At 58.4% G+C, this 25805-nt stretch overlaps 1 protein-coding gene across 7 annotated transcripts in view; it reads right to left on the bottom strand.

Annotated features, from left to right (window-relative positions):
- Nucleotides 1-25805, bottom strand: part of SBF1 (SET binding factor 1) — a 47037-nt gene that overhangs the window by 1461 nt on the left and 19771 nt on the right. The window contains exons 2-41 of one of the 7 annotated variants that reach the window (XM_083460899.1): nucleotides 22369-22454; nucleotides 19661-19798; nucleotides 19390-19515; nucleotides 18910-19020; nucleotides 18244-18267; nucleotides 17521-17626; nucleotides 17254-17386; nucleotides 17005-17113; nucleotides 16504-16617; nucleotides 15792-15872; nucleotides 15226-15339; nucleotides 14627-14755; nucleotides 14410-14508; nucleotides 13932-14136; nucleotides 13353-13465; nucleotides 12812-12961; nucleotides 12650-12718; nucleotides 12283-12450; nucleotides 11905-12167; nucleotides 11621-11793; nucleotides 11434-11507; nucleotides 11099-11294; nucleotides 10794-10930; nucleotides 10492-10667; nucleotides 9670-9812; nucleotides 9385-9592; nucleotides 4949-5145; nucleotides 4729-4866; nucleotides 4131-4217; nucleotides 3776-3853; nucleotides 3239-3423; nucleotides 2970-3146; nucleotides 2195-2296; nucleotides 1933-2118; nucleotides 1631-1757; nucleotides 1414-1544; nucleotides 1014-1247; nucleotides 588-701; nucleotides 267-484; nucleotides 81-168 (exon numbers count right to left, since the gene is read on the bottom strand). In XM_083460899.1, the coding sequence (XP_083317025.1) occupies nucleotides 81-168; nucleotides 267-484; nucleotides 588-701; nucleotides 1014-1247; nucleotides 1414-1544; nucleotides 1631-1757; nucleotides 1933-2118; nucleotides 2195-2296; nucleotides 2970-3146; nucleotides 3239-3423; nucleotides 3776-3853; nucleotides 4131-4217; nucleotides 4729-4866; nucleotides 4949-5145; nucleotides 9385-9592; nucleotides 9670-9812; nucleotides 10492-10667; nucleotides 10794-10930; nucleotides 11099-11294; nucleotides 11434-11507; nucleotides 11621-11793; nucleotides 11905-12167; nucleotides 12283-12450; nucleotides 12650-12718; nucleotides 12812-12961; nucleotides 13353-13465; nucleotides 13932-14136; nucleotides 14410-14508; nucleotides 14627-14755; nucleotides 15226-15339; nucleotides 15792-15872; nucleotides 16504-16617; nucleotides 17005-17113; nucleotides 17254-17386; nucleotides 17521-17626; nucleotides 18244-18267; nucleotides 18910-19020; nucleotides 19390-19515; nucleotides 19661-19798; nucleotides 22369-22454 (5507 nt within the window). The remainder of the gene's footprint in view (nucleotides 1-80; nucleotides 169-266; nucleotides 485-587; nucleotides 702-1013; nucleotides 1248-1413; nucleotides 1545-1630; nucleotides 1758-1932; nucleotides 2119-2194; nucleotides 2297-2969; nucleotides 3147-3238; nucleotides 3424-3775; nucleotides 3854-4130; nucleotides 4218-4728; nucleotides 4867-4948; nucleotides 5146-9384; nucleotides 9593-9669; nucleotides 9813-10491; nucleotides 10668-10793; nucleotides 10931-11098; nucleotides 11295-11433; nucleotides 11508-11620; nucleotides 11794-11904; nucleotides 12168-12282; nucleotides 12451-12649; nucleotides 12719-12811; nucleotides 12962-13352; nucleotides 13466-13931; nucleotides 14137-14409; nucleotides 14509-14626; nucleotides 14756-15225; nucleotides 15340-15791; nucleotides 15873-16503; nucleotides 16618-17004; nucleotides 17114-17253; nucleotides 17387-17520; nucleotides 17627-18243; nucleotides 18268-18909; nucleotides 19021-19389; nucleotides 19516-19660; nucleotides 19799-22368; nucleotides 22455-25805) is intronic. The other 6 variants (XM_083460901.1, XM_083460902.1, XM_083460900.1 and 3 more) reach the window with 6 other exon arrangements.

Genomic DNA, 25805 nt, shown 5'->3' with positions numbered 1-25805 from the left:
CAAGGAAGGAGGGCCGAAGGTCAGAGCCCCCCAGGAGAAGGTCCCCTCCCCATTCCCCTCGCCCGCCTGCAACCACCCACCTGGTGCTTGGTTTTATCCAGCACAAACCAGCGAGGCTTCCAGGGCTTCATGAAGGCTCCTTTCTTGTACAGGGTCCCCTCGTAGGACCTGCGGAGGGCAGAGGGGGTCAGCGGGGGAAGAGGGGCAAGCAGAGACCAAGACCCCCTGCCTCCCTCCGCCAGCCCCCCAATGGCCGGGTCCCGCACCGATTCTCGCTCTCCGCCGTCTGGAACTGGCTGTAGAGGGTGCTGGTGCTCCTGCGGCCCCCCTGCTTCCCGCTGGAGGGGGTGGAGGCGCTGCTGCTGTCACTGTCCAGGCTCAGGTTGATGGTGGAGCTGCCGCGGCCGCTCTCCTGCAGGTAGACCCCGAAGGAGCGCCGCTGGTGCGACAGGCTGGAGGCCATCAGCAAGGAGCCAGCCGCCACCTGGGGGCAAAGGAAGCTCCTTCCGTCAGAGGAGGGCTCTGCGCAGGGCGGGCAAAGATCCCCAGCCCCTCAGCCCCTCAGCCCCCCAGCCCAGAGCCCTTACTCGGCCGCTGGGGTCCGCCTGCACCTCCGACCGCTGAGAGGCCTTCGCTTTGTCCCAGAGGTCCTTCCAGCGCTCAGGGACCTGCCCCAGCTCCATCTCCAGGTTCTGCAGCTCCTGCAAGAGACAGAGAAGGGGTAGTTGGGGGGCAAAGGCAAAGGGGTTCCTACGGCATCAAGAGCACCAGAGCTGCATGTTCTCAACTCACCTCTACCGCCACCAAGGCAGGAAACCTGCCCGGAAGAAAAGAAGATTCCCACAGTGACTCCCAGCTTTGAGTCCAGGTGGCCAAGAAACAGCGCTGGCCGTGAAGGACCAAGAAGGGGAAGAGTCCAGAGCCAAAGCGGGCCCAGTTGCCCTTGTCCTAACTGCACCCCCCCCCCCGCCCACGGCTCCCGCTTCTGCGTCTCGCCCAAGGCCCCCACTGACCTCCAGCAGCCGGGAGATGGCGTCTGGCTCGGTGCGGCTGCGGTTGTCATAGCAGGGCCAGACGATCTTGCGCCGGCTCTGGGGGGCGCTGGTGTCCGGCTGGGCGGCCTCCTCCATGGGGTCCGCCTGGCTCTGCACCAGCTCCCAGTCGTAGGAGGGCCCTTCCGACAGGGTCTCCTGCGTGTAGTAGTCCCACACCTTCAGGTTCGAGACGTTGCTGTACGGGCGCAAAACCTAACGGAAGGAGAGAGCCGAGGAGTCACCGCCCCAAAGGCCACGCCTGGCACCCGCCAGCAGCACCCAAGGCAGGACCCCCAGCAGGGAAGCCTTTGATGGGGCGGCTGGTGGGCCCCAGCACCCCCCAGCCGGGCCCCGCTGCCCCCGACCCACGGCTGCTCACCTCCCCGTCCTCTGGGGCATACATGTAGTTGAAGAAGGCCGGCGTCTTCTTGTTCAGCCGGTCCAGGTAGTCCCAAATGGAGCGGAAGAGCTGGGGCCCCTTGCGCTCCCCTTTCTCCTCGTAGAGCAGCCCTGCCAAGGAAGCACAGCCGTTGGCTCCTGCCACTGTCCCAGGGGCCACAAGGGCCCCCCCTCCCCAGGCCCCGGGGGCTCCTTACCCAGCTCCAGCCGCTCGTAGTCGGAGTCCAGCAGGAAAGTGCGGAAGCGGCTGGAGACCGAGTGGTAGCTGAGGAACTTCAGGTAGTACTGGCTGAACTCAAACTCCATGGGGAACTGCAGGTGGATCTGTGGGGGGAGAGGCAGCAGGAGAGTTGGGGGGGCAGGAAGAGGCCACAGGGCCCCTCCTCCCAGGGGTCGCCCCCCTGGAAGCATTTCTGGGGGGTGACCAGCACACCTCCCCCCAGGGACAAGGAGGGCAGGGGTGGCCCTCCTCCCCCAGGGGCTTGGCTGCTCTCCTCACCTGATGCACGCAGTCCAGGAACTGCAGGAAGATGGGCGTGAAGCCGCTGCTCTGGCTGGCCAAGGTCTGTGCCCCTCGGTGGCTGAAGCGGTGCCCAAAGGAGAGCCACTCCTTCTCCACCAGCAGCCGGAAGCCCTCCATGGTGCGGTAATAGGGGTCGGAGAGGAGCTGCACCAGAGACACCACCTGGGGGGCAGAGGGGGGGTCACGGCCGGCCTCCAGGGTAAGTGCTGGGGGGGGGGGGAGAGGGAAGGAGGCTGACCTGGGTGGTGATGTCCCAGCCGTCCTCCAGGCTGACCAGCACAGAGGAGCCCGTGTCCAGCAGCTCCACCACCAGCACAGAGATCTGCAGGATCTTGTGAATCTGGGGAGGAAAGCAGGATCCCAGAATGTGGCGGAGGCAGCGCACCTGGAGCAAACCTTCAAAGGTGCGCAGCAAGTGCCAACCTCCCCCTGACCTGCAATGGGACAAATCTTTCGCAGAAGCTCCTGCAGACCCACCTCAGAAACCCAGAGCCCTCCTGGCAGCTGAAACGCCACACTCCGCTTTCTGCTTGCGCAACACCCAGCCTCCCCGCTGGGAAATATATACCTTCCAGATACCTTGACCTTTTTTGGGGTGGGGGTCCTTTTATTTTGCTGCTCTTTTAACAATTTTACTAAACTCCTGAGCTTGCTAAGCTTCTCCAGTTCTGCCTCACAGGAAACCTGGAACCTGCCCCCTGCCTGCCTGGCCAAGGGAGGGGCTCCTGGGCTGCGGACGGACAACGTGGTTCCTGTGACGGAAACGACTCGGCAGCCAGGGCCTTCTTGCAGCTCCAGGGCCTGGCGACCGGAACGCGGACTTTCTGCCTGCCAAATCTTTGCTGACCTCAGAAAGGGATGGACGAGCAGCAAGGACTTTGTTCCTTACCTGGCGAATCTCAAAGGCCTCCCCCCCCCCCCAGTCCTCCTCTGCCTTGACCTCTCTGGAGTCTTTGGGGCCAGGAGGCCGGAGAGAAGAGTCTCCACCCTCGAGCGTCCGGCTGGCCACTGACCTGGATCAGCCACTCGGACTCCTCCAGGGAGCGCAGGTAGGTCTGGCCAGGCTCGGCAGAGGGGCTGCCCGGCACACAGGCCTTCATCAGCTTCTTGAAGCTGGTCTTGACTTGCCGGGCGTCAAAGACCTCGATGGGCACCACCTCCCAGTGCTGCAAAGGGTCCGGCTTCACGCCCTGGATGGGAGCAAGAGACGCCATCAGGAAGGGGCCCCATAGCCCCCCTTCCCAGCCCCTGCCACTCTGATGGGCACCCAAGAGAACCGTACCCGGAGCTGGGACTTGTCTCCGATGATGTAGAGGGAGGCACGATGCTGGCGCAGGAAGCTGGCCTCGGAGGGGGACCCGTTGGCTTGCGTGCTCAGCAGCTCCTTGCCGGCCAGGCGGGAGCCGACCTCCATGTTGAGAGCATAGCTGCTCATGCGCCCGCTGGCGCGGATGCTTCCCCACTTGCCTGCAAGGGAGGGGGTGTCAGGTGGCGCCCGAGACTCCGCTCTCTCCTGCAGGCTGACCCTGGAGCCTGCTGCCCCCTCCCAGCTGGAGCTCTAGGCCAGGGAAGACGGCCCCAGCCACACCCACCCAGGGTGGGCTGCACTGGAGACGGGCGCAGCGCCCCCGGCCGGCCCATCCTTACCTAGGAGGGGCCGAGAGGCAGGCCAAGCCAGGCGGAAGAGCATGCTGTGAGGCTGCGGAAGGGTTAGCACAGAGGGTGGGTTAGACTGCCTGCCTGCCTGGGGGGTGGGCACCAGTGGGGCGAGTTAGCAGTGTGAATGCCACGTCCCTGAGGTTAGTGCCCCATACAGTACCTCGGGGGGAGAGGTGTCCCTTTGATGCCAGGCTCTTGGGGCTGGAGAGGGTAATGAGCCTACCTCTGTGACCTAGGGCTGAGAGAGGACAGGACGGAGAGGCATCTCAGCGAGGGGGGGAAGAGAGGCAGCAGCGATGGATGGCAGACGGATGTTTGTCCCCAACGGAGAGGGCAAGACAGATGGGCAGGCAAGATGGAGGGAGGAAGCCAGAGGCGGTGGCTGTGAGCAACAGCCCTGGGGTGACCAGGCCCCCTTCCGTCCGCTGGCTGCTCGGAGAAGGCCCAGCCCAGCCCCCCCGGAGCCAGACGGCCCTTTCGTGGCTACTCTACGGGGGCCGCACGCAGCATCTCACCTCCGCGGCTAAGCGGCCCTTCGTCCTTCCCTCCCATCACCTGCTTCATAAGAGATCCCAGCTTGGGCTGTCGCTTCTCAGAAGAATCTGTAGCACCAACAGAAGGTGGACGTTCCACACCCAAGGAAAGCAAGCCAGCCCCGGAGCTGCAAGGCCTTTCCTCTCCCTGGGGCGTCCCCACCCAAAATCTGGCAAGGACCGGGGGGGGGGGGCACACTGGCCCCTCCCACAGCGTGCCCAATGGCCTCTCCCAGCTCAGCCAGAATTCAGCTCTGGCCTGTCCTGAGGCTGATGCTCCCAGCAGAGCCAAGGGCTGCTTGGCTCCAGAGGGCCGGCTGGGGCTCTTCTCTCCAGGATGGCTCAGACAGATGACAAATGGAGGGGGGGGGGTTGATGGGATGGCAAGGGCCCTCGCTGATCCACCAGCAAGGATGGTGTGGAGGCGACACAACAGCTGCACATGGACAAGACTCACCTGGGCCTGTGGCCCCATGGCCTGGGGGTCGAGGGGAAGCTCTCTCCCGCCCTGCACGCCCAGGACCCCACCTGCCGCGGCTGCCTCTGAGCCCAGGGCAGCCTCCCCCCCCCAGGCCCTCACCTGCGCTGCTCATGTGGGCCGAGGTGAAGCCGCTGAGCGTGTTGCGGCCGCCGCTGTCGGCGTAGTGAGGCATGGAGTTGATGACGGCCTGCAGGTACTTCTCTTGCTCCAGGCTGGTGGAGTCGGCCTGAGAGGGGCCTGCAAGGAGCAGCAGGGAAGGGGTCATCCTGAGGGTCTCCTCGGGAGGAGGGAGGCCAGGCAGGGAGGGGGGGCGCTGTACCTGTGGCAGGAGCGTTCTGGGACTTGAAGAGGCCAGCCACGCCCTTCCCATGCAGCCCGCCTGAGCGCAGGAGGACCGCCTTGGTGCGCGAGTTCCGCCAGCAGACCACCGGGAAGCGGTTCTGGCGGTAGCAGCGCGAGATCCGCTGGATGGCGTTGTCTTGGATGCTCTGTGGGACAATGAGCAGCCCAGGGTAGCTGCAGGGGAGAGAGAGAGAGAGGGATGGATGGATGGATGGAAGGAAGGAAGGAAGGAAGGAAGGAAGGAAGGAAGGAAGTTATTATTATTATTTTAAAGTGGAAGAGGGGCTTCTGCAGTCCACTGAAACACTTCTGTGCCACCTCCTAGGTGGTGATCTCCCAGCCGAGAAGCTCTGGGTCAGGACCCCCCACCCCAGAAGGCACCATGCTGCCATTTCAAGAGGCAAAACAGCATTTGCAGCCCCACTTCCCCCCACCAAAGGCAGACGGTGCCACAGTTGAGAGAAGGCCAGGAAATGGTGGTGCTGAGGAAGAGGAAACAGGGAGGGACTTCCGGGTTAGCGCCTCCGGCAATGGCGAATTTCCTCTGATCGGGAGGAATCCGCTTCGTGGAAATTAGGGTCTGGACCGCCGCAGCGAGGCGGAGACCCATCAAAAAACACAGGCGGGAGAAGCCTGTGGACGTGGGATTCGGCAGGCACCTTTTGCGCCTCCCCTACCCGCAGGGAAACCCGGTTTTGGGGATCCGGAGTGACGTGAGGTGAGTGGCGCGGTGCTTCGAATCGACTGCTCTTTTCGCGGAGTGAAGCCGCATTGCTGTTGCCGGAGAGCACTGACTTTTTCCTGTGGACAATTGGACTTTAAACAACTACCCGTGAGTAGAACGGAAAATTGGACTATGAAACATCTTAATTTGGCACCGAAGCGGGAAGGTTTTAAACAGGAAGTCCGCCTTCCGCTTTTGTAAATAGATTGAAGCAAAGACATTGCAAGCTAAAGCCTGGAAAGTCTTTTGTAAAGGACTAAATCTCCATCGGCTAAAACTACTAAACCTCCCTTGGAAGCAGGAGAAGAGGGGGGAAATCTTAGATTGTTTAAGCCTGCAGGAGAGAGAGTAAAGAAAGATAAATTTTCACCGTCTTGAACCTGGGAACGGGGTGCGAGGAAGACAGACTTTTTGGGAAAGTTCATTGACTGTGAATAAAACGTTTCTTGACAGATAGTTAAAAAAGAGAAACATTGATTCCAATGTTTCCTTTTGCATTTAAAAGGAACAAAATATTTGAAAAACAAAAGTAATTTTGTTGCTGGATCTGCTTTTAAAAGGACGGATACAAATAGAAATTGTTTCCCCTAGAGGGAGTTTTTGAAGCTGTTGTTGGTGTCGATCTGGGGAATTCTCCAGCTGCAGAGATTAAAGATCGTGAGAACCAGACATTGACCTTGAACAAGAATGTGCGCAGAAGAAGCCTTAGTGATTGCTTTTTGCAAGACAAGTGCTTTACTGGAACAGCTACATGAGAAGATGGATTTGATGACTGTTGCAGTTAATAATTTTGGACAAAGTGAATACCTATATAGAAACCACTCAGGAACCGACCCAGGAATCTGCTTTGACAGGGCAAGTTGTGCAGAAGACAAAGGAGGAGGTTGTTGCTGAACCTCAAGTAATACAAGTGGAGAGAGCCGCGGCCTTGCAGGAGCATAAGCTGTTGTTTTTGATGACTGAATCTAGGGAAAGTCAGATTTGGAGAGATGGAGTCTCGTTTGGTTTGGAGATGGGAAGTTGGATAGATCCCCCTATGCAGGGATGTTCTGGCTTCTGGGATCTGGTTTTGGGCCAGGGGGAGTCTGGAGTTGTGGGGGCCTTTAACTTTGGAGGGACTTTGAAACATGCCTTCAAATACCTTTTGGATTTTAGTGCTGACTATGGAGAATGGGCTGACCTGTCGAGAAGGGATAAAGACATTGTTAGGTTGGAGTCTCCCCGAGATCTACTCCTCAGTGATAAAGGAAGGAAATTAAGAACAAGATCAGCAGAAGACAAAGTAAAGTGCAGGTATAAATATGAAGAAGATCTGCAGAAGGGAATCATAGAATCATAGAGTTGGAAGAGACCACAAGGGCCATCGAGTCCAACCCCCTGCCAAGCAGGAAACACCATCAGAGCACTCCTGACATATGGTTGTCAAGCCTCTGCTTAAAGACCTCCAAAGTAGGAGACTCCACCACACTCCTTGGCAGCAAATTCCACTGTCAAACAGCTCTTACTGTCAGGAAGTTCTTCCTAATGTTTAGGTGGAATCTTCTTTCTTGTAGTTTGGATCCATTGCTCCGTGTCCGCTTCTCTGGAGCAGCAGAAAACAACCTTTCTCCCTCCTCTATGTGACATCCTTTTACATATTTGAACATGGCTATCATATCATCCCTTAACCTTCTCTTCTCCAGGCTAAACATGCCCAGCTCCCTTAGCCGTTCCTCATAAGGCATCGTTTCCAGGCCTTTGACCATTTTGGTTGCCCTCCTCTGGACACGTTCCAGTTTGTCAGTGTCCTTCTTGAATTGTGGTGCCCAGAACTGGACACAGTACTCCAGGTGAGGTCTGACCAGAGCAGAATACAGTGGCACTATTACTTCCCTTGATCTAGATGCTATGCTCCTATTGATGCAGCCCAGAATTGCATTGGCTTTTTGAGCTGCCGCGTCACACTGTTGGCTCATGTCAAGTTTGTGGTCAACCAAGACTCCTAGATCCTTTTCACATGTACTGCTCTCAAGCCAGGTGTCACCCATCTTGTATTTGTGCCTCTCATTTTTTTTGCCCAAGTGCAATACTTTACATTTCTCCCTGTTAAAATTCATCTTGTTTGCTTTTGCCCAGTTCTCTAATCTGTCAAGGTCGTTTTGAAGTGTGATCCTGTCCTCTGGGGTGTTAGCCACCCCTCCCAGTTTGGTGTCATCTGCAAATTTGATCAGGATGCCCTTGAGTCCATCATCCAAGTCGTTGATAAAGATGTTGAATAAGACCGGGCCCAAGACAGAACCCTGTGGCACCCCACTAGTCACTCTTCTCCAGGATGAAGAGGAACCATTGATGAGCACCCTTTGGGACATGGAAAAGAGTTAAGAACCTCGGATAGAAGATCACCAGGTTGATGGACTAAATGGAATGGATAGAAAGGACTGACAGAACCCAAGACCAGGAAGAAGAGACGGTGGATGAAGATTGGAAGAAAGTTTAAAAATTCATTTAGAGAATTATTGTAAAATTAATAAGTGTTAGAAAAAATGTTGGAATGAAAATATTTGGCTTTAGTAGAAATGCTATAAGGAGTTATGTACAAATAAGTTTTAAGTTTTAGGGCTTTTTATGGTAAGATAAGGTTAAAATAAATTAAGACAATTTAATGACAGAATATAGTGAAAGATGGAAAGGATTTGCTGAGATAATAACTAGAATACAAAAAAGGGAGGTGCGAGGAGGTTGATGAAACAAGTTAAAGAAAGATAAAGATTTGGGAATATTGGATTTGTTTTTAATTTTTTGTTTGCTTTTGTTTTTGTTCTTGATGTATTGTGTGTTTTGTTCTCCTTTTTCTTTTTATTGACTTGTATTGTTTAATTCATTTTTTGTTTCTCTTTTTCCTTTTTTCTCTCTGTAATTTTAAATTCTCAATAAATATCTTTTTTTTAAAAAAAAAAAAAAAGGAAGAGGAAACCGGGCCTGAGCAGAAAATGTTTCCCTGCAGAGAAGGCCTGTTCGCTGGTCACCCTCACGTAGCCTCTGGATTGGGGCCTCAGAGTGCCGTCAGAGGGATCAGGCAGGGGGCCAGAGAGCCTTTCATTCCAGGCAAGGGAGGCCCAGCAGAGCCCAGCCCCCAAGGCAGGACCAGAGCCATCCTTTTCCAGACCCACCCACCCCTTTTCATGACTGTGCACTGCAAAAACCCCAGCTAGAGACCCAGAGAGCCTGGGCTGCCCCTGAGCCCCCTCCTCAAGAAGGGGGGGGGGAGGGAGCGGGCAGAGCATCCCCAGCTGGAGGAAGACCCTTGGCATCCAGTCTGTGAATCCCCCTTGTCAGAACTTGCCCAACCTGCTCCTTGAGGCTGACAGAAGGACGGACTGTGGGCGACTGAGTAGCGCAAGGTGCCCTGTCCTTCTGTCCGTCCATCGCCCAGGACCTTCACAGGGAGGCTAAAGGAGGAGTGTGCAGGCCCCTCTTCTGGCCAAGCAGCCCACTGGCCTCCTCCGGCCTGCCAATGCCAGGCTACCAAGGGGGGTGGGGTGGCCCAGAGACGCTGCTCCTCAACTCCTCCTGACCCCATGGCCAGACTGAATCCCAGGTCTCCCCTCAGCTCTCTTCTGCCGTGTCTGGCAAGGGCCCCCATGGAGACCCCCCTGTGCCCTGCCTATGTTCTGGGTGTCCCCCCCCCCCCGCCAGGCGCCCTGACTCACCTCCGGCAGATGGCGTACATGCGGTTGACGGTGGAGATGCGGAAGGGCTCGTTCTTGGAGCGGGTCAGGCTGTTGCTGAGCGTCCCCAGGCCCAGGCGCTGGTAGTCCCGGCAACAGGCGCGCTCCACCAGGTGGCTCATGGTCATCTTGTCCGAGGGCCGGATGGTGGTGGACGGGGTCAAGGTGCTGCGGTCCACGTCTTCGGACACTGCAGGCAGCCAGGCAGGGTTGGGCAAAGCTCAGGAAGAGGACCCCCCCCCACCCCCAGGCAAGGGCCATCCCTACCTGAGATCTCGTCCTCGTTGTCCTCCAGGAAGTGCTGCTGGTTGCCCCGGGCCTCCCAGGGAGGCGGCGTGTACTTCTTGCGCGTCACATACTGGCGGCCGATCGTCCTCTTGGCGTTCTTCACCAGGTTCCTGGAGATGGTCCTAAAGCCGGAAGAGGGTGAGAGCAGCCAGGGAGCTCAAGCGAAAGGCTTGGCGGGGGTGCAAGAGGAACCCCTTCAGCGGGCAGCACCGGCAGCAGAGCACGGCGGAAGGTGGGGCAGCTGGGGGGTGAGGGGCAAGGAGACAGGGGAGGGTGACGAGGCCAGGACTAAGGGCAGCACGGCCCCAGCAGGCAAGGTGGGCAGCTGGCTGTGGCAGACGGAAGCTGCTCCTTTCAGTCCTAACCAGACTGGGGAGAGCCACACGGGGGCAATGTCCCCCGGACCCTCTACCACCTTCGGAGAAGCAGAAGCCAGAAAGGGCCCCCAAGAGTTGGAGAGGACGGGGGGCTGGCTGTGTGGAGTGGCAACAGCAACCGCTGGGAGGGAGGGATGAGCCTCTGGGGCCCGGCTGCAGCCCCTGCCTCCTCCTGCGGCTCAGGGGCCCCACATGCCCCAAGGAAACAACACCCACCAGCAGAGCTTGCAGCATTCTGCCCCCAGAGGGGGGATTCATCCCAGAGCTGAGCGAGACCCTCGCATGGACTGCAGGCAGGAGCTGGGAGTGGCCAGTTCTCACCAGACCCAGCCTGAAGCCAAGAGGCCCTATAGGGGGCGCCATCCAGCCCCACCAAGTCTCCCCCCCCAACCCTGAGCCGTGCTCCTGGGGCTTCTGCTCGCACCTGAGGGACGGGTTCTTCTCCTTGACTTTGGGCTGCAGGGCTGCCTTGCTCAGGTGGCCCACGGTGAAGGCAAAGGTGTCGGAGGCCTGCTGGGGGTAGCGCAGCTTATTGAGATGCTTCCGGAAGGTCTCTGCGCTCTCGGAGGCCACCTCCTCGTCAAAGGCAATGCGCAGCAACTGTGGGCCAAGGCAAGGCGGGGTCAGGGCTGGCAGAACTGGGCCAAGCTGACCCCAGCTCAGAGCACGGCTGCCCTCCTCTGGGGAGGGGGTCCCAGGTGCCTCCCCCCCCCCCAAAGGGCTCACCTGGAATGTGCAGGAGCGCAGCTGGAGCTGAGCGCAGCCCTCCGTGATGAACTGGTCCGCCTGGGTCTGGACCGTGATCTTCTCCTCTTTGGTCAGGGAAGCGATGGGGAAGGAGCGGACCACCACCTGCTCCCCGACTGGGAGGAGCCAAGAAAAAGGCAGCGTCAGCCCAGGGGGCTCACACACAGCTGGGCGGCTCTGCTGCCAGAAGGGAGCTCAGCAAGGCCCCCAAGGAGGAGGAGGAGGAGGAGGAGCAGAGAGCTCCCTCCCTCCCCAGAATAATAGCCCGCCCGTCCGGCTCTCACCTAGTGGATCTGTCGGGGTGCCCTTGAAGATGACGCGGTAGGTGGTGAGGAAAATGGCCCCTTCGGCTGGAAGCAGGGGGGGTCCCCCCCCAGCCCCCCCAGATGCCTCTTCCCTGCCATCTGGCATGAGGTAGACGCGCAGCCCCTCCATCACGCTCTCTTCGCCCATCAGCAGGCTGGGCCGGAGCAGCTTGGGCTGCAAGAAGCCAAGGGGATGGAGTCAGGGCTGGGCAGACGGATGGACAGGGAGGGAGTCGCCCTGACCCTGAGTGGAACAGCCCCTCCCCACACTTCCTTCTTGCTTAGGACCCCCACGGGGGGGGGACCACCCTCACCTTCTGTATTGGGGGGAGCCTCTTACTTTCCCTCTGCACGGCGTCCAGGGTCTCAATGTGCATCTGGACAATGTCTGGGGGGAGGGAGGAGGGAAGTCACAGGCGGAAGAGAGAGGAGACCCCGCGGTGCCGCCTCCCCCCGCTGGCCACACTCGGCTCCCGAGGGTGGGGGGCGCAGAGCACCTACCGGGGATCATGACATGCAGCCCCTTGAGGTGCTCGTTGGTGACGCCACTCTCGGTGCAGACCTTGTCCACAAAGCGGTTGATGAAGCGCACCACGTAGTTGGCCACGTCGGAGCTCTCTGCGTCCTCAAAGCCGCTCTCCGTGTCGTAGCTGTCGGCCACGCTTCCTGCGATGCTGGCAAGGCAGAAGGGAGGCTGAGCTCCTCGGGGGCCAGGACGCCCCCTCTCCGCCTCCTGGTGCCTCCCCTCGGCAGCCTGGCCCGCCCAGCCCAGCCCCGCAGGCTACCTGTTGGTGATGAAGCTGTTGCTGACGCTCTCGGCATCGCCCAGGCCGGAGCCGCGCAGGAGCCGGTTCTTGCTGGTGTCGAGGGGCAGGAGCAGGTAGCTCATGCGGTTGGCGTAGTGAATGGCCTGGCTGAAGACGGTGCTCTCCTCCTTCTGGATCAGCTCCTGCTGCTTCTCCCGGCTCACGGTGGGCCACAGGCGACATTGCTCGGCCGCAATCTCCAGGGCCGACTTCTCCTCTTGCGGCGGCCCTTCCTCACTTGCCTGGGAGGGGGACCAGAAAAGCATTGCCCACAGCATGCGGGCACACCCCCCCCTGCCCCACGTGGGCACATCCCCCCCTGCCCCAAGCCCCCTTCCCCTCCGCTTCTTTCCTCACCTTCTCCACGTGGTTCTCCCCCTCGTCCTCGATCCCCTCCAGGTACAGAGCCCGGATGTGGTTCTGCACGTCAGAGTAGAACATGGCCTCCCAGAACTGGATGTTAGTCCACACCAGGTGCTCCTGCACACAGCTGTAGGCAAACTGGGTGATCCCTGGGCTCAGTTTCTGGGGTGGGAAGAGGAGGAGGCAGCCTGCGTAAAGGCCACAAGCTCTCCGCCGTGCCCAGGTGGGAACCGATGCCGGCCTCACCAGCCCAGCCACCTCCATATTGGGCCAGCCTGGCTCCCCCCCCCCCCAAGATGCCATCTGGGGACCCGAGGGAGCCCTCTCCCCACCAGGCCCTGCCCGCCCAAGGGCTACTCACGCGGCAGAAGGCAGTCACCAAGGGCAAGAGGGCAGCCGCCACCCCGTGTTCGTCTGAAGCGCTGCAGTCCTGAGGCGGACAGGAGGGGAAGTCAGCATGGGACCCCAGAGAGCCCAGAGCCCCCCCCCGGCCCGGCCGCTCCCTCCCTGGGCCCCAGCCCACCTGCAAGCAGCAGTTCATCATGCGGACGATGAAGTCAAACTGCTGGTGGTCCAGCACAGCCCGGTTCTGCTGAACGTGGAGGTTCAGCTCTTGGGTCAGGCAGTGGCGGGCAGCCCGGCTCTTCATGGCACGGAGGACGGCCGGGAGGAGCTGCAAGGCGGCAAGAGCAGCGCTGAGGTGGGGGCCCAAAGCAGCAAAGCCAGCCCACCCTGCGCTGCCCAGGGACCTTCTGAACACACACACAGGACCAACTCCCCCCCCCCCCCAGCGAGGCTCCGAATCGTCCATACAAGAAAGCCGAGAGACAGAGAGGGAGGGGCTGGCTTTTCATTTGCCACCAACTGCAAGGGGAGGCCTGGCAGCACACGGAGGCGCCCAGGGGAAACCTGCCAGTCAGTGGAGAAACAGCAGCAGCAACTGCTTTGCCTTCAAACAATCTCCAATGTAAGTGGGCAGAAGGAGACGGCCAGAAGAGCTGGATTCTGCGTCCTCCGCAGTCCCCTCTTGGGGGACAGGGGCTGAAAGGCTCCCAGGAGCTCACCTTCTTGGCCTCCAGCATCTTGCTCTCAAAGACATAGGAGATGCAGTTCCTGACCACCTCCAGCCGGCGGGCACTGTTGGCCAAGATGATGCCATTGCGGTCCATGATGGCCCCTGGGGGGAGAAGGAAGAGGCTCATCACGGCCCGGAGGAGGCGTTGGCCCCTTCCCTGCTGCATCTTGGACAAACCCCTGCATGGGGGGGGGGGGCAGGAACAGGAGTCTCCACAGGGCAACGGACAGCACCACAGCGCTCTGAAAGGCTCAGGGAGGGAAGAAGAGGGCAGCAGAGTGGGGCCCAAAGTGCAGGCCTATTAGGCTGCCATGACCTCCTCCGAGGATCGCAAGCACGGGTCCTTTTGGAGTCCTGGCTGAAGATGCTCCAAGTCAGAGACCCAGAGAGCACCCTCAGGGCGCCCAGAGAGAGGGTCCGCTGGCACTCCTGCCCTGACCTCTCTCCAAGGGGCCAGAGGCCATCCAAGGAGCAGACAAGCGTGTCCAGGGACCCACGCAGCCCACTAGACTTCCCTGCCCACAGCACCACCTAGAGGCAGGGGCAAGACTCTGCACGCTCCACATACCCAGGGGGGGCCCAGACGGCACCATGCACTTCTTCTCTGCCTTGACTAAGGGGGGAGCCGTTTGCAGCTTGGCTGTTGCCTGGTCAACGATCCACTGGATGGTGCCCTCATCCAGGCGAGGAAAAGGCCGCTGGTGCAGGCGCAGGTGGCAGCCTTCCGTAGGCTTCTGCACTTTGTGCATCGTCACAGCAGGATACGGGTTCTCCTGGGCAAGCCAAGCCAGGGAGGGGGGTAAGCAAGGAGGCTCGGAAGGAGGCCCTGCCTCCCAGGCTCAACCGCAGAGCCTCCATCCAGCCCGGCTGAAGGGCAGGGAGCAGCAGCAGAGCCCTGCTCAGCTGCCGTGGGGGAGAAGAGGGGCTGCTGGATGGGGCAGGAAGGGATTCCCGCAAAGTCTGTGGTGCCAGCTGGCCCCCTGCCCCCTGCTCCACTGTGTGCCAGGGACGAAGGGACAGAATCCGCACACACAACACCCACGTACGTTTTTGTACAGGTGCTCTGCCAGTTCCTTGATGTGGCGCAGCACCCTGGCCCGGCTCCCTTCGTCCGCCTGCATCCGCTTCGCCTCATTGGCCACCAGCTAAGAGAGAGGAAGGGCGGGGGGAGAGGGGGACGGGGTGACTGGACCACCCCACAGGCCCGGGCCTTGTGGCCCCGGAGGGCCCAGGGGGAGATCTCCTCCAGCCGCCACTCCTCACCTCGTCAAACAGGTCAATGTCTCGGTAGGGGGGGCCCCTCTCCGTCACAAAGCCAGCGAAGGCCATGCCCTCCAGTACCTTGGGGAGGAAGTCGTCTTCCACCAGCCCCCTCTGCCCCAGGAAGGCTGCCTAGACCGAGGGAGAGGAAGAGGCACTTGTGGGTCTTGCGGAGGAATCGCTTCCTGGGAAGCATCTCAGTCAAAGCACAGGCAGAACAGCCGCACATCTCAAAAGCCATTTCAAATCCAGGAGAGACCCTGACTGAAAGGATCTTCCACATGTGCCCCAAAGGCAACAGGGATGGTGTCCGACGAGGGTCTGCAGAGCAGGCCGGCTGCCTAGGACCGGCCTCATGGCGCTGGTCCACACTCCGGAAAGACAAGGCTTGCCAGCCTGGCGTGCAGAGTGGGAGCAGCAGGCTTCCTGAAGGGGGGCACCTGCTCTCTGGGGCCCTCGCAAAGAGACCCCTGCCTCTGGTTTGGACCCCAGAGCCACTGGGCTTCTGTGACTTTGGTTTTAAGCTGTTCTTCATGTTGTGCAACCCACCCCAGAAGCTGAAACCCCGCAACACAACCCTCCTCCGCCCTCGCCTTGGCTACCTTGTGAAAGCGAATGACTGGCTCCGGGTGGATGCGGATGATGTGCAGGCACCAGCGGTAGCCCTGGAGCAGCTGTGCAAATAAGCGGAGGAAGACGGCCCGGATCTCCTTGTCCTGCAGCCCAAGACGGAGGAAGGGGAAAGGGTCAGGCAGGGAGCGCTGGATGAGGAGGGCAGCTCCTGCCAGAGGACAGGGGGGTGGGCTCTGCAGCACCCACTGCTGCCCCTCCAAAAAGGGTGCTCCCGCCTTCCCCTGGCTGGCTGTGCCCGTCTGGGGCAGTGAAGGGGCTCTGCAGGCCCCACCCGTAAGAACACAAGAAGAGCCTGCTGCTGGATCCAGCCAAGGGCCCACCTAGTCCAGCATCCTGTTCCAGAGGGGCTGACCAGAACCCCCGGAGGGAGTCTGCCTTTTTCATGGCTGCTGCACACGGTCTCAATGGGCTGCCATGGCTCTGTGGGGGCTGATTGCCAGCTCCAGTGCTCTGTGCCTTGAGGCCACCGGGAACTTCTCTGAGGAGGAGCCAGGCCAAGCCAGGTGCCCCCCCCCCAGCAGCCTGCACCACTTACCTGCATCTTGAGGGAGGACACCGAGATGGTGGGCGATGGGGGGAAGGCCAGGTCTGCAATCTCCAACTCTGGGTCCAAGACCTGCGCAGAGAAACAAGGGCAGGATGCCCCCCGACAGCTGGGAAGGGGCTCAGCCTCCAGCCCCGCACCCCTCCTTCCCCGGGGCCCCCACCTGCAAGCCCAAGAGCAGAATCGCTCCTTCTCTCTCCCCCTATTACTTGGAGAATCAGTTCCCAGGCTTCATGACAAAGGGTCATCTCTCATGGATGCTTGACTCTCGGGATCCTTTCCAACTCTATGATTCGGTGTAAATCATACGGACACACCCCGTTTTTACAAATAATGTGGGGGGAAACACCACTCCATGGAGAAAACCAGAAGGGTTCCACTTTACCTTTCCCCCCCAGCATCCAGATTCTCACTTTTCCATTCCATTATTTATCATTAATAATATTCATTGCATGAGCCTCCACTTGGATGGCGAGTTCATCCCCTGACGAGTCCTTGGCCTCTTGGCCTTGTGGGTTCAGGATGCAGCCCCCCTGCAGCACCAAATGCCACTTGGCGGTGCCAGATTCCCACATGACCACCTGCCATGGATCTCTGTCACACACCTACACACACACACCACGGCTGCCTACTGGCCATGAAACCCAAGGCGGAGGGTCTTGAGGCCTCTTGTGAGGCGCAGGAGCCAAGGGGCGGCACTTACCATGGACAGGGCTTCCCGCGTCTGATGGAGAAGCGGCTCAGGCAGCAGAGAGATATGGATGCACTCGGGGACAGTCACCGTTCCACCATCCAGGTCAGCGATGATCACATCCAGCTGGGAAAAGTCAGAGAGCAATGGCAGAGTCCACAAGGGGCAAAGAGGGAAAGGACACAGGCCAGGCTGCCGCGAGACCCCTTTGGCCCCAGCCCAGTTCCCCCCCCCCCGCCCCCTGGGGCACCAGGGAGGGAGGAGTTGGGGGTCTGAGGGGGCTCCTTCGGGAGGAGAATCTCTTTCTGACACCCAAGACAAACCCACCTGTCACCCCAGGAGAGAAAACTCTCTTTGAGCGAGGGGAGAGAGAGAAGGGGAAGTTCCCAAGAGAAGAAGAGGGAATGGGATGACAGCCCTGCTCCTGAAAACGCCCCTGGCAAGCCTGGCCTCCGCTTTCCCCCAGAGTCCTCCTTCCCTCCCTCCTTCCCTCCACTGAGCTCAGGGACTCACCAGCTCCTGTGTCTCTGCCTGGAAGACGGAGCTCACGCCAATTATGAAAGGGGTTGGCGTGGTGAGGACCTCCAAGAGCTGAGCGGGCAGGATGGGCACGTACGTGAAGCTGGAACCAAGAAAGCCCCAATGCAGGCCGGCAGGTGTGGCAACGAAAGGCACCCTCTCCAGGGAGCCCCCTCCCCTCCCCCACCCTCCTTGCGGGTGAGCCAGCGGCTGCTCCTGGCGCCCGCAGCTCCCTTCGCTCACCTGTACTTCAGGGGGAAGAGGAGGGCCAGCAGGGCCCGGCAGGCGTCCGTCAGCCTCTGGTAACTGCTGGAGAGAAACAGGATCTTGTGCTCTGTGAGGGCCGCGCAGAAGAGGCACAGCACGTTGGTGATCCCTGGGAGGGAAGGAAGGAAGGAGTTGGAGAGGCCCCTGCCAGCTGGGCCAGCCCTGCGCCCAAGGCCCAGCCAGAGCCCCACCATCTCTCCAGAGACATGGACGCCCTCCCAAGTGGCCTGAGGCGGGTCTCACCGAGCTGTCGGAAGAGGAGGGCCACACTGCAGTTGCTGATGGGAAGGGAATCGTTGATGGGCGTCTGAATCACCTGCCTGTCGCCTGCGCCCAGAGAGATTGTCCTCTGAAAGAGATAAACACAATCCCCACGGCCGGCGGTCAGTCAGGGACGGCACAGCAGAAGACCTGGGCTCCAGAAGGTAGACTGGCAGGAAGCGCCCCCAAGACACCCCACCCATGGGGAGGGGAGCTGCCTGCCCCCAGGGCCAACTGCAGGCCCGCTGCCAGGAAGGGGCTCTCAAAGCCTGGGCTGAAGAGCACTTGCACCAAGGAGACAGTGAGAAAGAGAGACGGACAAAGAGACACAGAGAAGAGGACAGGCAGATGGTGGCACATATGTCCAGGCACTGCAGAAGGACCTTGTCAGCCTACATGTGAAGCAGGTGCTGGGCTGTGGACTCAGCATTCAAGGCTGGCCTATGAAGCCTTTGACCCGACCCCCCCCCCCCCCGCGAGGCAGGACCCTTGCTCTTTCCCCCTCCTTTTCTGTTCTCTCTCAGTCCCTGCCCCCTCCCCGACTCGTAGGCACTGCCCCACACCAAGGGCCACAGAGAGCTGTGCGCTGATCTTTCCGGAGAGGGACACACTGAGCAGCACCACCTCAGCCCCCAAAACGCCGCCTCCTCCTCCTCCTCCTCCCACAGAAGGAGGCAGCCCCGAGGAGAGAAAAGTTGTGCATACCGCTCCTTCGTCCTCCGTGTCAGGCTGAGATAGAGACAGACAGAAACAGCACAGAAAATTAGAAACACGGTGCAGCAGACGGACAGGCGGGCAGCGGGCGGGCAGACAGGCAGACAGCCACACGAGAGGGAGAGGCAGCACGCCAAGCGGGACACAGCAAGCCAAGAGCACAAGGGGGCACCCCACAGGAGAGGCACGGGCTGCCCAGCCAGCTTGGAGCAGGATCCACAAAGCCAGAACCGTCCTCCCAGCATGCTGCCAGCTGTGCAAGCTCTCCCTGCCCACAGGGCGCCTGGCAAGCTGTCATCAGAAGAGGTCTCAGCCCCCTTGCCAGGGAGAGGGTTGAGGGGCCTGGGAAGAGCTCACCCAGCCAGCCCCATGAAGCTGCTTAAAAGGCACCGCCCCTCTCCAGCCAGGTCTCTTTCGCCGGATCACTCCCTGCGATGCACTCGGAGGGAGCGCCAAGCAGAGAGGAGGCGCCATCCTGGGCAGCCCAAGCAAGCGAGGGAGCGCTACCTAACCTCCCGTTGGAGCTCAGCGGTCGGCTGCTTGGGACCCCTGGCCACATCAGCCCACGGTGCTGGAGGGGCCAGGGGGGCCTGCTCCCCAGCACTCACAGGGCTCCATCTTGCCTGGTGGAAATGCCAGGGGGCATCAGGAACCCACCTGGGCCCCTCCTGTGATGGGGATGGTGCAGGTCAGGAGGCTCCCGATGACAGTCTCCAGGGAGGTGTTCAGTCCGTCCACAAAGATGGTGTAAACCAGCCCCAGGCAGTTCTGCAAGTGAAACAGGAGAAGTTGGCACTCTGGTGGGTCACTGGCCAGGGACAAAAGCAAGACGAGACCTGCTCAAAATGGGGAGCCCCCCCCCCAGGAGAGCTTCAGCCCCAAGGCAGAAGACGGGGCCAGGAGGCAGCTTCACCTTCTGTGCCGTTTAGGAGCAGAGCTATAAAGAGAGCAAAGAAATGGCGGCTCCACATGGAAGGACTCTGCATGGCCGGCCCTTCCCATCAGTTGCCCCTGGCGGGCAGCGCCCGGGAGGCCATGGGCCGGCCACTCAGGGAGCAGAGGAGCAGAGGGCTTGGCCCATGGTGGAGTCCCCCAGGCAGAGGCTTCTCTGGCCTCCAATGCCCCCCCCCACCTTACCCGGAAGACTTCTGCGTGGTCCAAGCGGGAGACGAGCACCAAACTCTTTGGGGCGAAGAGCTGGGCTGGCTGGATGAGGGCGGCCACCTCCCCCTCCTCCTCTTCGTTCCTAAGGTGGTTCTGCAGCTGGCAGGAGAGAAAGGGGTCAGGCAGTCCGGCTTGCACGAGGCTGGTGCCACTGCCCATCACGCTTTGTGGGCCTCGTCCCCGGAGGCAGGTCTGCCCTGCAAGCGCCGCGAAGACCCAGGGAAGCCCGCTGCCCCCCTCTTACCTGGCTGCTCTCAACCGCCTCCCAGAAGGTGAAGCAGGCACAGTAATGCCGCTCCGAGTTGATGTCGGTCAGGACAGCAATGAAGAAGCTCGGGGGGTTTCTCTCACTGAAGAGCTGCCACCCGCTTGGCTGGCAAAACTGCAAGAGCAAAGGCAAGGAGGCGGCTGAGCAGGCCTCTCTTCCCAGCGCAGGGGGGGCTCAGGATGCCCCATCCCTGCGGGAGCCCCAGACCCCTGGTCCCCAACCAAGCAGAGCCCCACGGCCGCCCCCTGGAGCCAAGAGGCAGAGGAGAAGCCAGCCTGCGCCCTTTGTTCACCTTCAGAGGCAGGATGCAAACTCCGTGTCCCCTGGCCAGAGGTTCTCCCTTTCCCGTACAGGCCTTGCAGAGGGCGGGGCAGGGGTGTCCCCTAAACACATTACTTACTCACAAGGAAGCTCCCGAAGCAACTCTGAAAAGGCTCTGAGGGGTTTGCCCACAGACAGGCAAGCCCAGATTCCCAGGAGGACTTGAGAGTGGTGGCTCCACCCCAGAAAGCTCTGTCTGTCTGCCCCACTCCTGGGCAAGGCCAACGCCAGGCGTCCTCAGCTGGCTGTGACACCCGGCCGGCCAGTCCCACCCTCCGGGGCACACTGCAGGTGCAGCAGACACCAGCCCACACCTGCCCATCCCCTCGCAAGCCTGGCCCAAGACGGCAAACCCACCCCACCCACCGTGATGCCTCCAGCACCCTGTCCCTCCTCCCTGTCTTCCCTCCATCAGGGCAGCAACAGAAGTAAACAGTACCCAGCAGAGTATTGTGGAAGGCAAACCGTCCCAGGCCCCTCGGCACAGACTGCTCAGGGCTGGAGATGCAGCCACAAAGGCTTCCTGAGTTCAGCCAAGCCGCAGAGAGTGTTTCCCGTGTCCCTCTTGCCAAGGCCCACAGCCAGCAGGGAGGGGCAGCCAGAGAAAGGAAGGGCTTGAGGCAAACAGCCTCGGGATGGAAGACTGGCAAACGTGGAAGAGCACCATAGGTTGTGTGGCCTACAAGCTGGCATCCGAGAAATAAGACTCAGGAAGAGCTGCCCTAATTCAGCAGCTGGAACAGAATCCTTATGATCTCAACTGCCACTAAAATGCAAACATTGTGGACACAAATACTGTGGTAGCTTGGGTTACAAACTTAATTTGTAATTTGTAACCCAAAACTGTCGCCACGCCACCAGCGCGTGATTTCCGTTCTCATCCTGGGGCAACGTTCACAACCTGAGGTACTACTTCTGGGTTAGCGGAGTTTGTAACCCGAAGTGTTTGTGACCCAAAGCATTTGTAACCCAAGGTACCACTGTACAGAGAGCTGCTACACGTCACGGGTGACGGAGAAAAATGTGAAAGCCTTCTGTTTGTGTTTAAAGTACAGAAAATGTTGTTGGTAAGGAAGAGAAGGAATAATCCACAAAGAAGACTAACCAAATCCAGCTGGCAAGACAATGATGGTGACAAAGAGCTCCCTGCTCTGAAAGTGAATGGAGTGATAATGGGCTTTTTGGTTTGTTATGGTTAGCACAAAGCCAAAAGGTGTGGAGAAAGCCGGCCTGTCTCTCTAGGGAGAACAATGCTTCCGTTCCCTCATATATGTGAATCAACTGGAGCAAGCAAAGATTTCAGCTTAAAGGAAGAGGGGAGCTTAATCTCCTTCTGATCTGTCACCTTTCCGCAACCACTCAGTCCTAACATCGCTTCCCATCTCCTTAATTTTCAAAACTTCATTTCAAAACTCAGTTCTAACATTTCAAACTATTAGCTTGAACTGCAAGGGACTAAACGTAAAGATGCAGCAATGGGCTAACGTCAACCATTTATGAAATGCCCCTCCGTTTTCTGCACCCTGGAGGAGCAAAACTGGCGTCCCCAGGCAGGGGTGGCCACCAGCTTGGACAGCTTTAAAGGAGGATTAGGCAAATTCATTGAAGAGGAGAGGGCTACCAATGGCTCCTCGCCTCAGTGGCTATGCTGCCCCCTCCAGTCAGAGGAAGAAATGCTTCTGAACACCAGTTGCTAGAAACTGCAGGGGAGGAGAGTGCTCTTGGGCTCAGGTCCAGGCCTACCTGCCATCACAGGTGACACCAGGTGTGGGTCAGGAACTGATGTGGCTACAAAGGCTTAAGGTATGCCGGAGCCCAGTGCACTCCCACTGCCAGTCACCCAATGGGCAGAGGGAACTGCAGTATGAAGTGATTTGCACTGGAACTGCTGTTAAAACAGAGCTTTGCCCTTCCAGTTCAAGACAAAACACTTTCTGCTCCAGAAGCAAAGCAAGCCCCCAGCCCCAGCCCCAGCCCCAGCCCCCTTCCTCCAGGAGCACCAAGCTGTTTGCATTAAAAACGGGGGGAAGCTGCCTTCCAAGGTGGTTTCAGGTGGGTGGAACAAGCCACATGGCAATAATTTGATGTCATAATCATTTGATTGACAAGCAGACTAGGTTTTTTATTGAATTATTATGTTTAAATTTGGGGGTGGTCTTATACATGGGTCGTACCTATGGGGGACGTGTGATTGTTTGATGGCGCGAGCCGGAGATGGTCTGGAGCATGTTATTGGTGTCTGACGCAAGGGTTGGTGTTGACTGGATGTCGCTGCAGCAATTGGGCGGGCAATAGGCTGCTTCTGCCGGCGTGGGTACAGACGTTAGGAGGAGTCTGCAGCCGCCCTCAGCCCCCTTACTCACCAGTTCAATGCCCTGGGGGAAAGGGTTGTCCTCCCAGTCCTTCTCTGGAAAGCGCTGCAGGATCTGCCCCTGGCCATCTCCACTCCCTGCAAAGGAGGAGGCAAACAAGAAGCTTCAGACATGAGCAGGACCAGAGCACGCAAGAAGCTGTGGAGTCCAAGGGGCGGCTCCTGCCCCAAGAGCCAGAGAGCACAGCAGACGCGGCTCTGACCAAAAGGTTGTCCCTGGCCTCCCCCTTCTTCACTCCTGGTACAACCACCCTCAACATGAAGGAAGACAAGGAAGGGGGGAGTCTGCAGAAGACAAGGCCCACACTCCTGCAGTGGAAATGATGGGCAAGAGCCCCAAATTCCACCACTGATGCTGCCTCCCCCTTACTCTTCAGTAGGCAGACCATAAAAAGCCTGTAAACTCAGCCAGGAGTCTGGATCAGCAGAGGGCAGCTCAGAGCCCCCTCTGCCTGGTGGGAGCCAGGCCCTGACCTCACCTGGCTCCCCCAGTACGGCAAGGCTGGTGAGACAAGACCTCGGGCAGTGCGTCCCAAACTTTTCATGTGGGTGACACACTTTTTAGACATGCATCATTCCACGACACAGCAATTCAGTTTTACTATCAAACCAGAGGTTAAACTAACCCCTTTTCAGGCCCAGGAGGAGCGCCAGGAGCGTTCGCACAACACACCTACACACTGGAGCCGACACACTAACATGTCACACGACACACAGCTTGTAAAGCTCTGGCCTAGGGAAAACATTGCCACCCCCAAAGACAGATTCAACTGCTTGCCACACACACTTCCTCCACAGGTGGAAAAAGGCACACCTGGGTAAAGTTCAAAAAACACAGGAAAATCACCATGAATACTGTGTTTGTCTCTCCGGGCTCAGCTTTACAGCTGCAAATAAAACGGTTTAAGTGTGTTGTAAAGTGCAATAAACAAATGTGACGGTGAGCTATGGCTAATTCAATATATTTTTCAAAACATTATTTAAACAAGCATTTCCACAGTTTTTTATATGTGTGTACATTCCACCTCTGTCACCCTCAAGCCTCCTTCTACTGTTCACTCCGCTCTATAGATTTCCATAATTTAGAAACACCAGCTTCTTCATTATGTTATACTATAATGACTTGAGAACACTACAGACATGTGTTGTAAAAACTACACCAGCCTCCTGAATACCCAAACCTATTTCCCATTTCTGTCCCCTTTCGGATCCTGCCTTTCCCGGTTCTCAGGCTGTTGCCACCCAGACAACCTTTAAAGAAACAGTTGTCTTCATGCTCAACAGTGCCAGTTCCTTGGAATATGATCCCTCTTTAATTAGCTGCTTTCGCTCTCAAACCGGCCCTTTGAAATTCAAATAATTCTGGCCTTGCTTTCCATGCTTCAGCCCTCCTAACAGCTCATCACCAACCCGCACCAACTGGGACATCTCTGGCAGAAGGCAGTGCAGGGGGAGGGGCACGGCTGGAGGGTCTTGCACAAGCCACAACTCAGAGGAAGCACTTGTGATGCGGCACATCCCGGGATTAGCCGGCCATCCCACCAGCTGTGGCACTCAAGGCCCAGATTTTGTCAGGGAAACGTGTCCCCTCTAATTACACACCAGACTCGGGGACAGGAACCTGCACAGCAGCAAATCCAGCTGCGTTCTCAAATATCCACTGAAGAGAACTTAAGTTTTTGTTGCTTGGGTTTGGGATGCCAAAGCCAAGGGCTGCCTGATGCCAAGGCCAGCAATAGATGGGCAGCTGGGCTTGGGACCTGCAGGGTGTCTCCCTCTGCAGGACTATTTTGGGCCCTCCTCTTCCCACCAGCCGCCCACAGCTCTATTTCAAGGACTAAGCAGGCCAAGAGATGCTACTTATAGGCTCTCCTGGTCCAAAGGGGAAAGACACCGCAAGCCGGAATAAACAGAGACCTCTGCAACCACTGGCGGGTGAGGACTCTCAGCCTGGAGGCTCCCGGTCCCCCGTGTGGTCCTGTGTTCCTGCTGGGCAGAGTCAGTCCTGGCAACGATGGCCAGCAATGCCCACTTGTAGAAAAGGCTGCATTAAACAGTGCTCAGAGCACACACTTCACACTTTCTTCAGATACCTGCATTGTGCTCAAATTCCAGAAGAGGCAGCCCAGTTCTGTGGCAGCAAACACACCAGGTTGTTTGTTCTGCTTTGCTTTGCTTTATTAAATTTCTATAGCACCCTTCATCACAGGGCAGTGACACAAAAATACATGCCCTAGGAACCAACAAAAACAATGCCCTCCCTCCTCCCCCCAGTTTGAGGTATTAGGGACCTGAGCCGTCTAAGGCTTTATGGGTCAAAAACAGCACTAATTGGCAGCCGCTGCAGTCAGGCCAGGATCCATGTCATAGGCTCAAACCATCTTGTCCCAGTGAGCAACCTGGTCACCAAATTCTGAACCAGCTGAAGTTTCCAAACTGTATTCAGACACAGCGGCATGTATAACACGTTGAATTAATCTGGCCTAAAGGTTACCAGAGTGTAGACAAGAGTTCAGCCAACCCTGTCCAGATAGGGGTGCAGCTGGTCCACCAGCCAAAGGGAACAGAAGGATCCCCAAGCAATATAGCCGCTCCTTCGGAGGGAGCGTAACCCCATCAAGAGCAGGCAACCTCCCATCCAACTGGTCCAGGGAACCTTCTACTAGCAGTGCCTCCATCGGATGTGGACTGAGCTTCCGTTCGGTGGCTCTCATCCAGTCCGTTCCCAAGGCAAGATAATGGTCCAGCATTTCCACTGCCACGTCTGCAGTTGTAAAAGAGAAGCCAAGCTATGTTTATTGCTGACAACATACTCTAAAACTCCAGGTGACCCCACTCTGCGGTTTCATGTAGATGTTAAGCAGCACAGGAGATAATATCGAATCATGGGGAACCCCACATTGAAGGCTCCATGGGGCTAAAGAACATTCCCCAAGCAAGACCTTCAAGTAGGACTGGAACCACCATAAAGCAGTGCCACCCACCCCTAACTCGGAAAACTGCTCCAGAAGGAGATCATGATCAATGGACTCAAAAGCCACCGAGAGACTGAGAAGAATCAACACATTCCCCCCATCTCTCTCCCGACAGAGCTCATCACACAGGGTCAGCAAAGCAGTTTCTGTGCCAGACCCCCAACTGAAAAGGATCTGCAACCACCCACTCAATAACTTGCCTAAGAAGGGGAGATTAGCAACTAGCAGGTAAATACTTTGATTTTCCAAATCCAGGGAGGAGTGGTTTCACCACTGCCTTCTTCAAGCAAGCAGAGACCACCCCCTGTCACAAGGAGGCATCAATGACCTCCCCAGCCCAACCAGCTGCCCCCTCCCTGCTAGTTTTTATTGGTCAAGAGGGGCAAGGGGTCATCCTGACTGATCCAAGCAGCTAAGGAGACCCACAGGAATTGATGCTGGTAACAGAAACCTA

This window comes from Podarcis liolepis (genome assembly GCF_965112155.1).
Source record: "Podarcis liolepis genome assembly, chromosome: 10".
In the NCBI taxonomy this organism is placed as follows: Eukaryota; Metazoa; Chordata; class Lepidosauria; order Squamata; family Lacertidae; genus Podarcis; species Podarcis liolepis.
The sequence above is the reverse complement of the archived record's forward strand: the minus strand, read 5'-3'. Positions and strand labels throughout refer to the sequence as shown.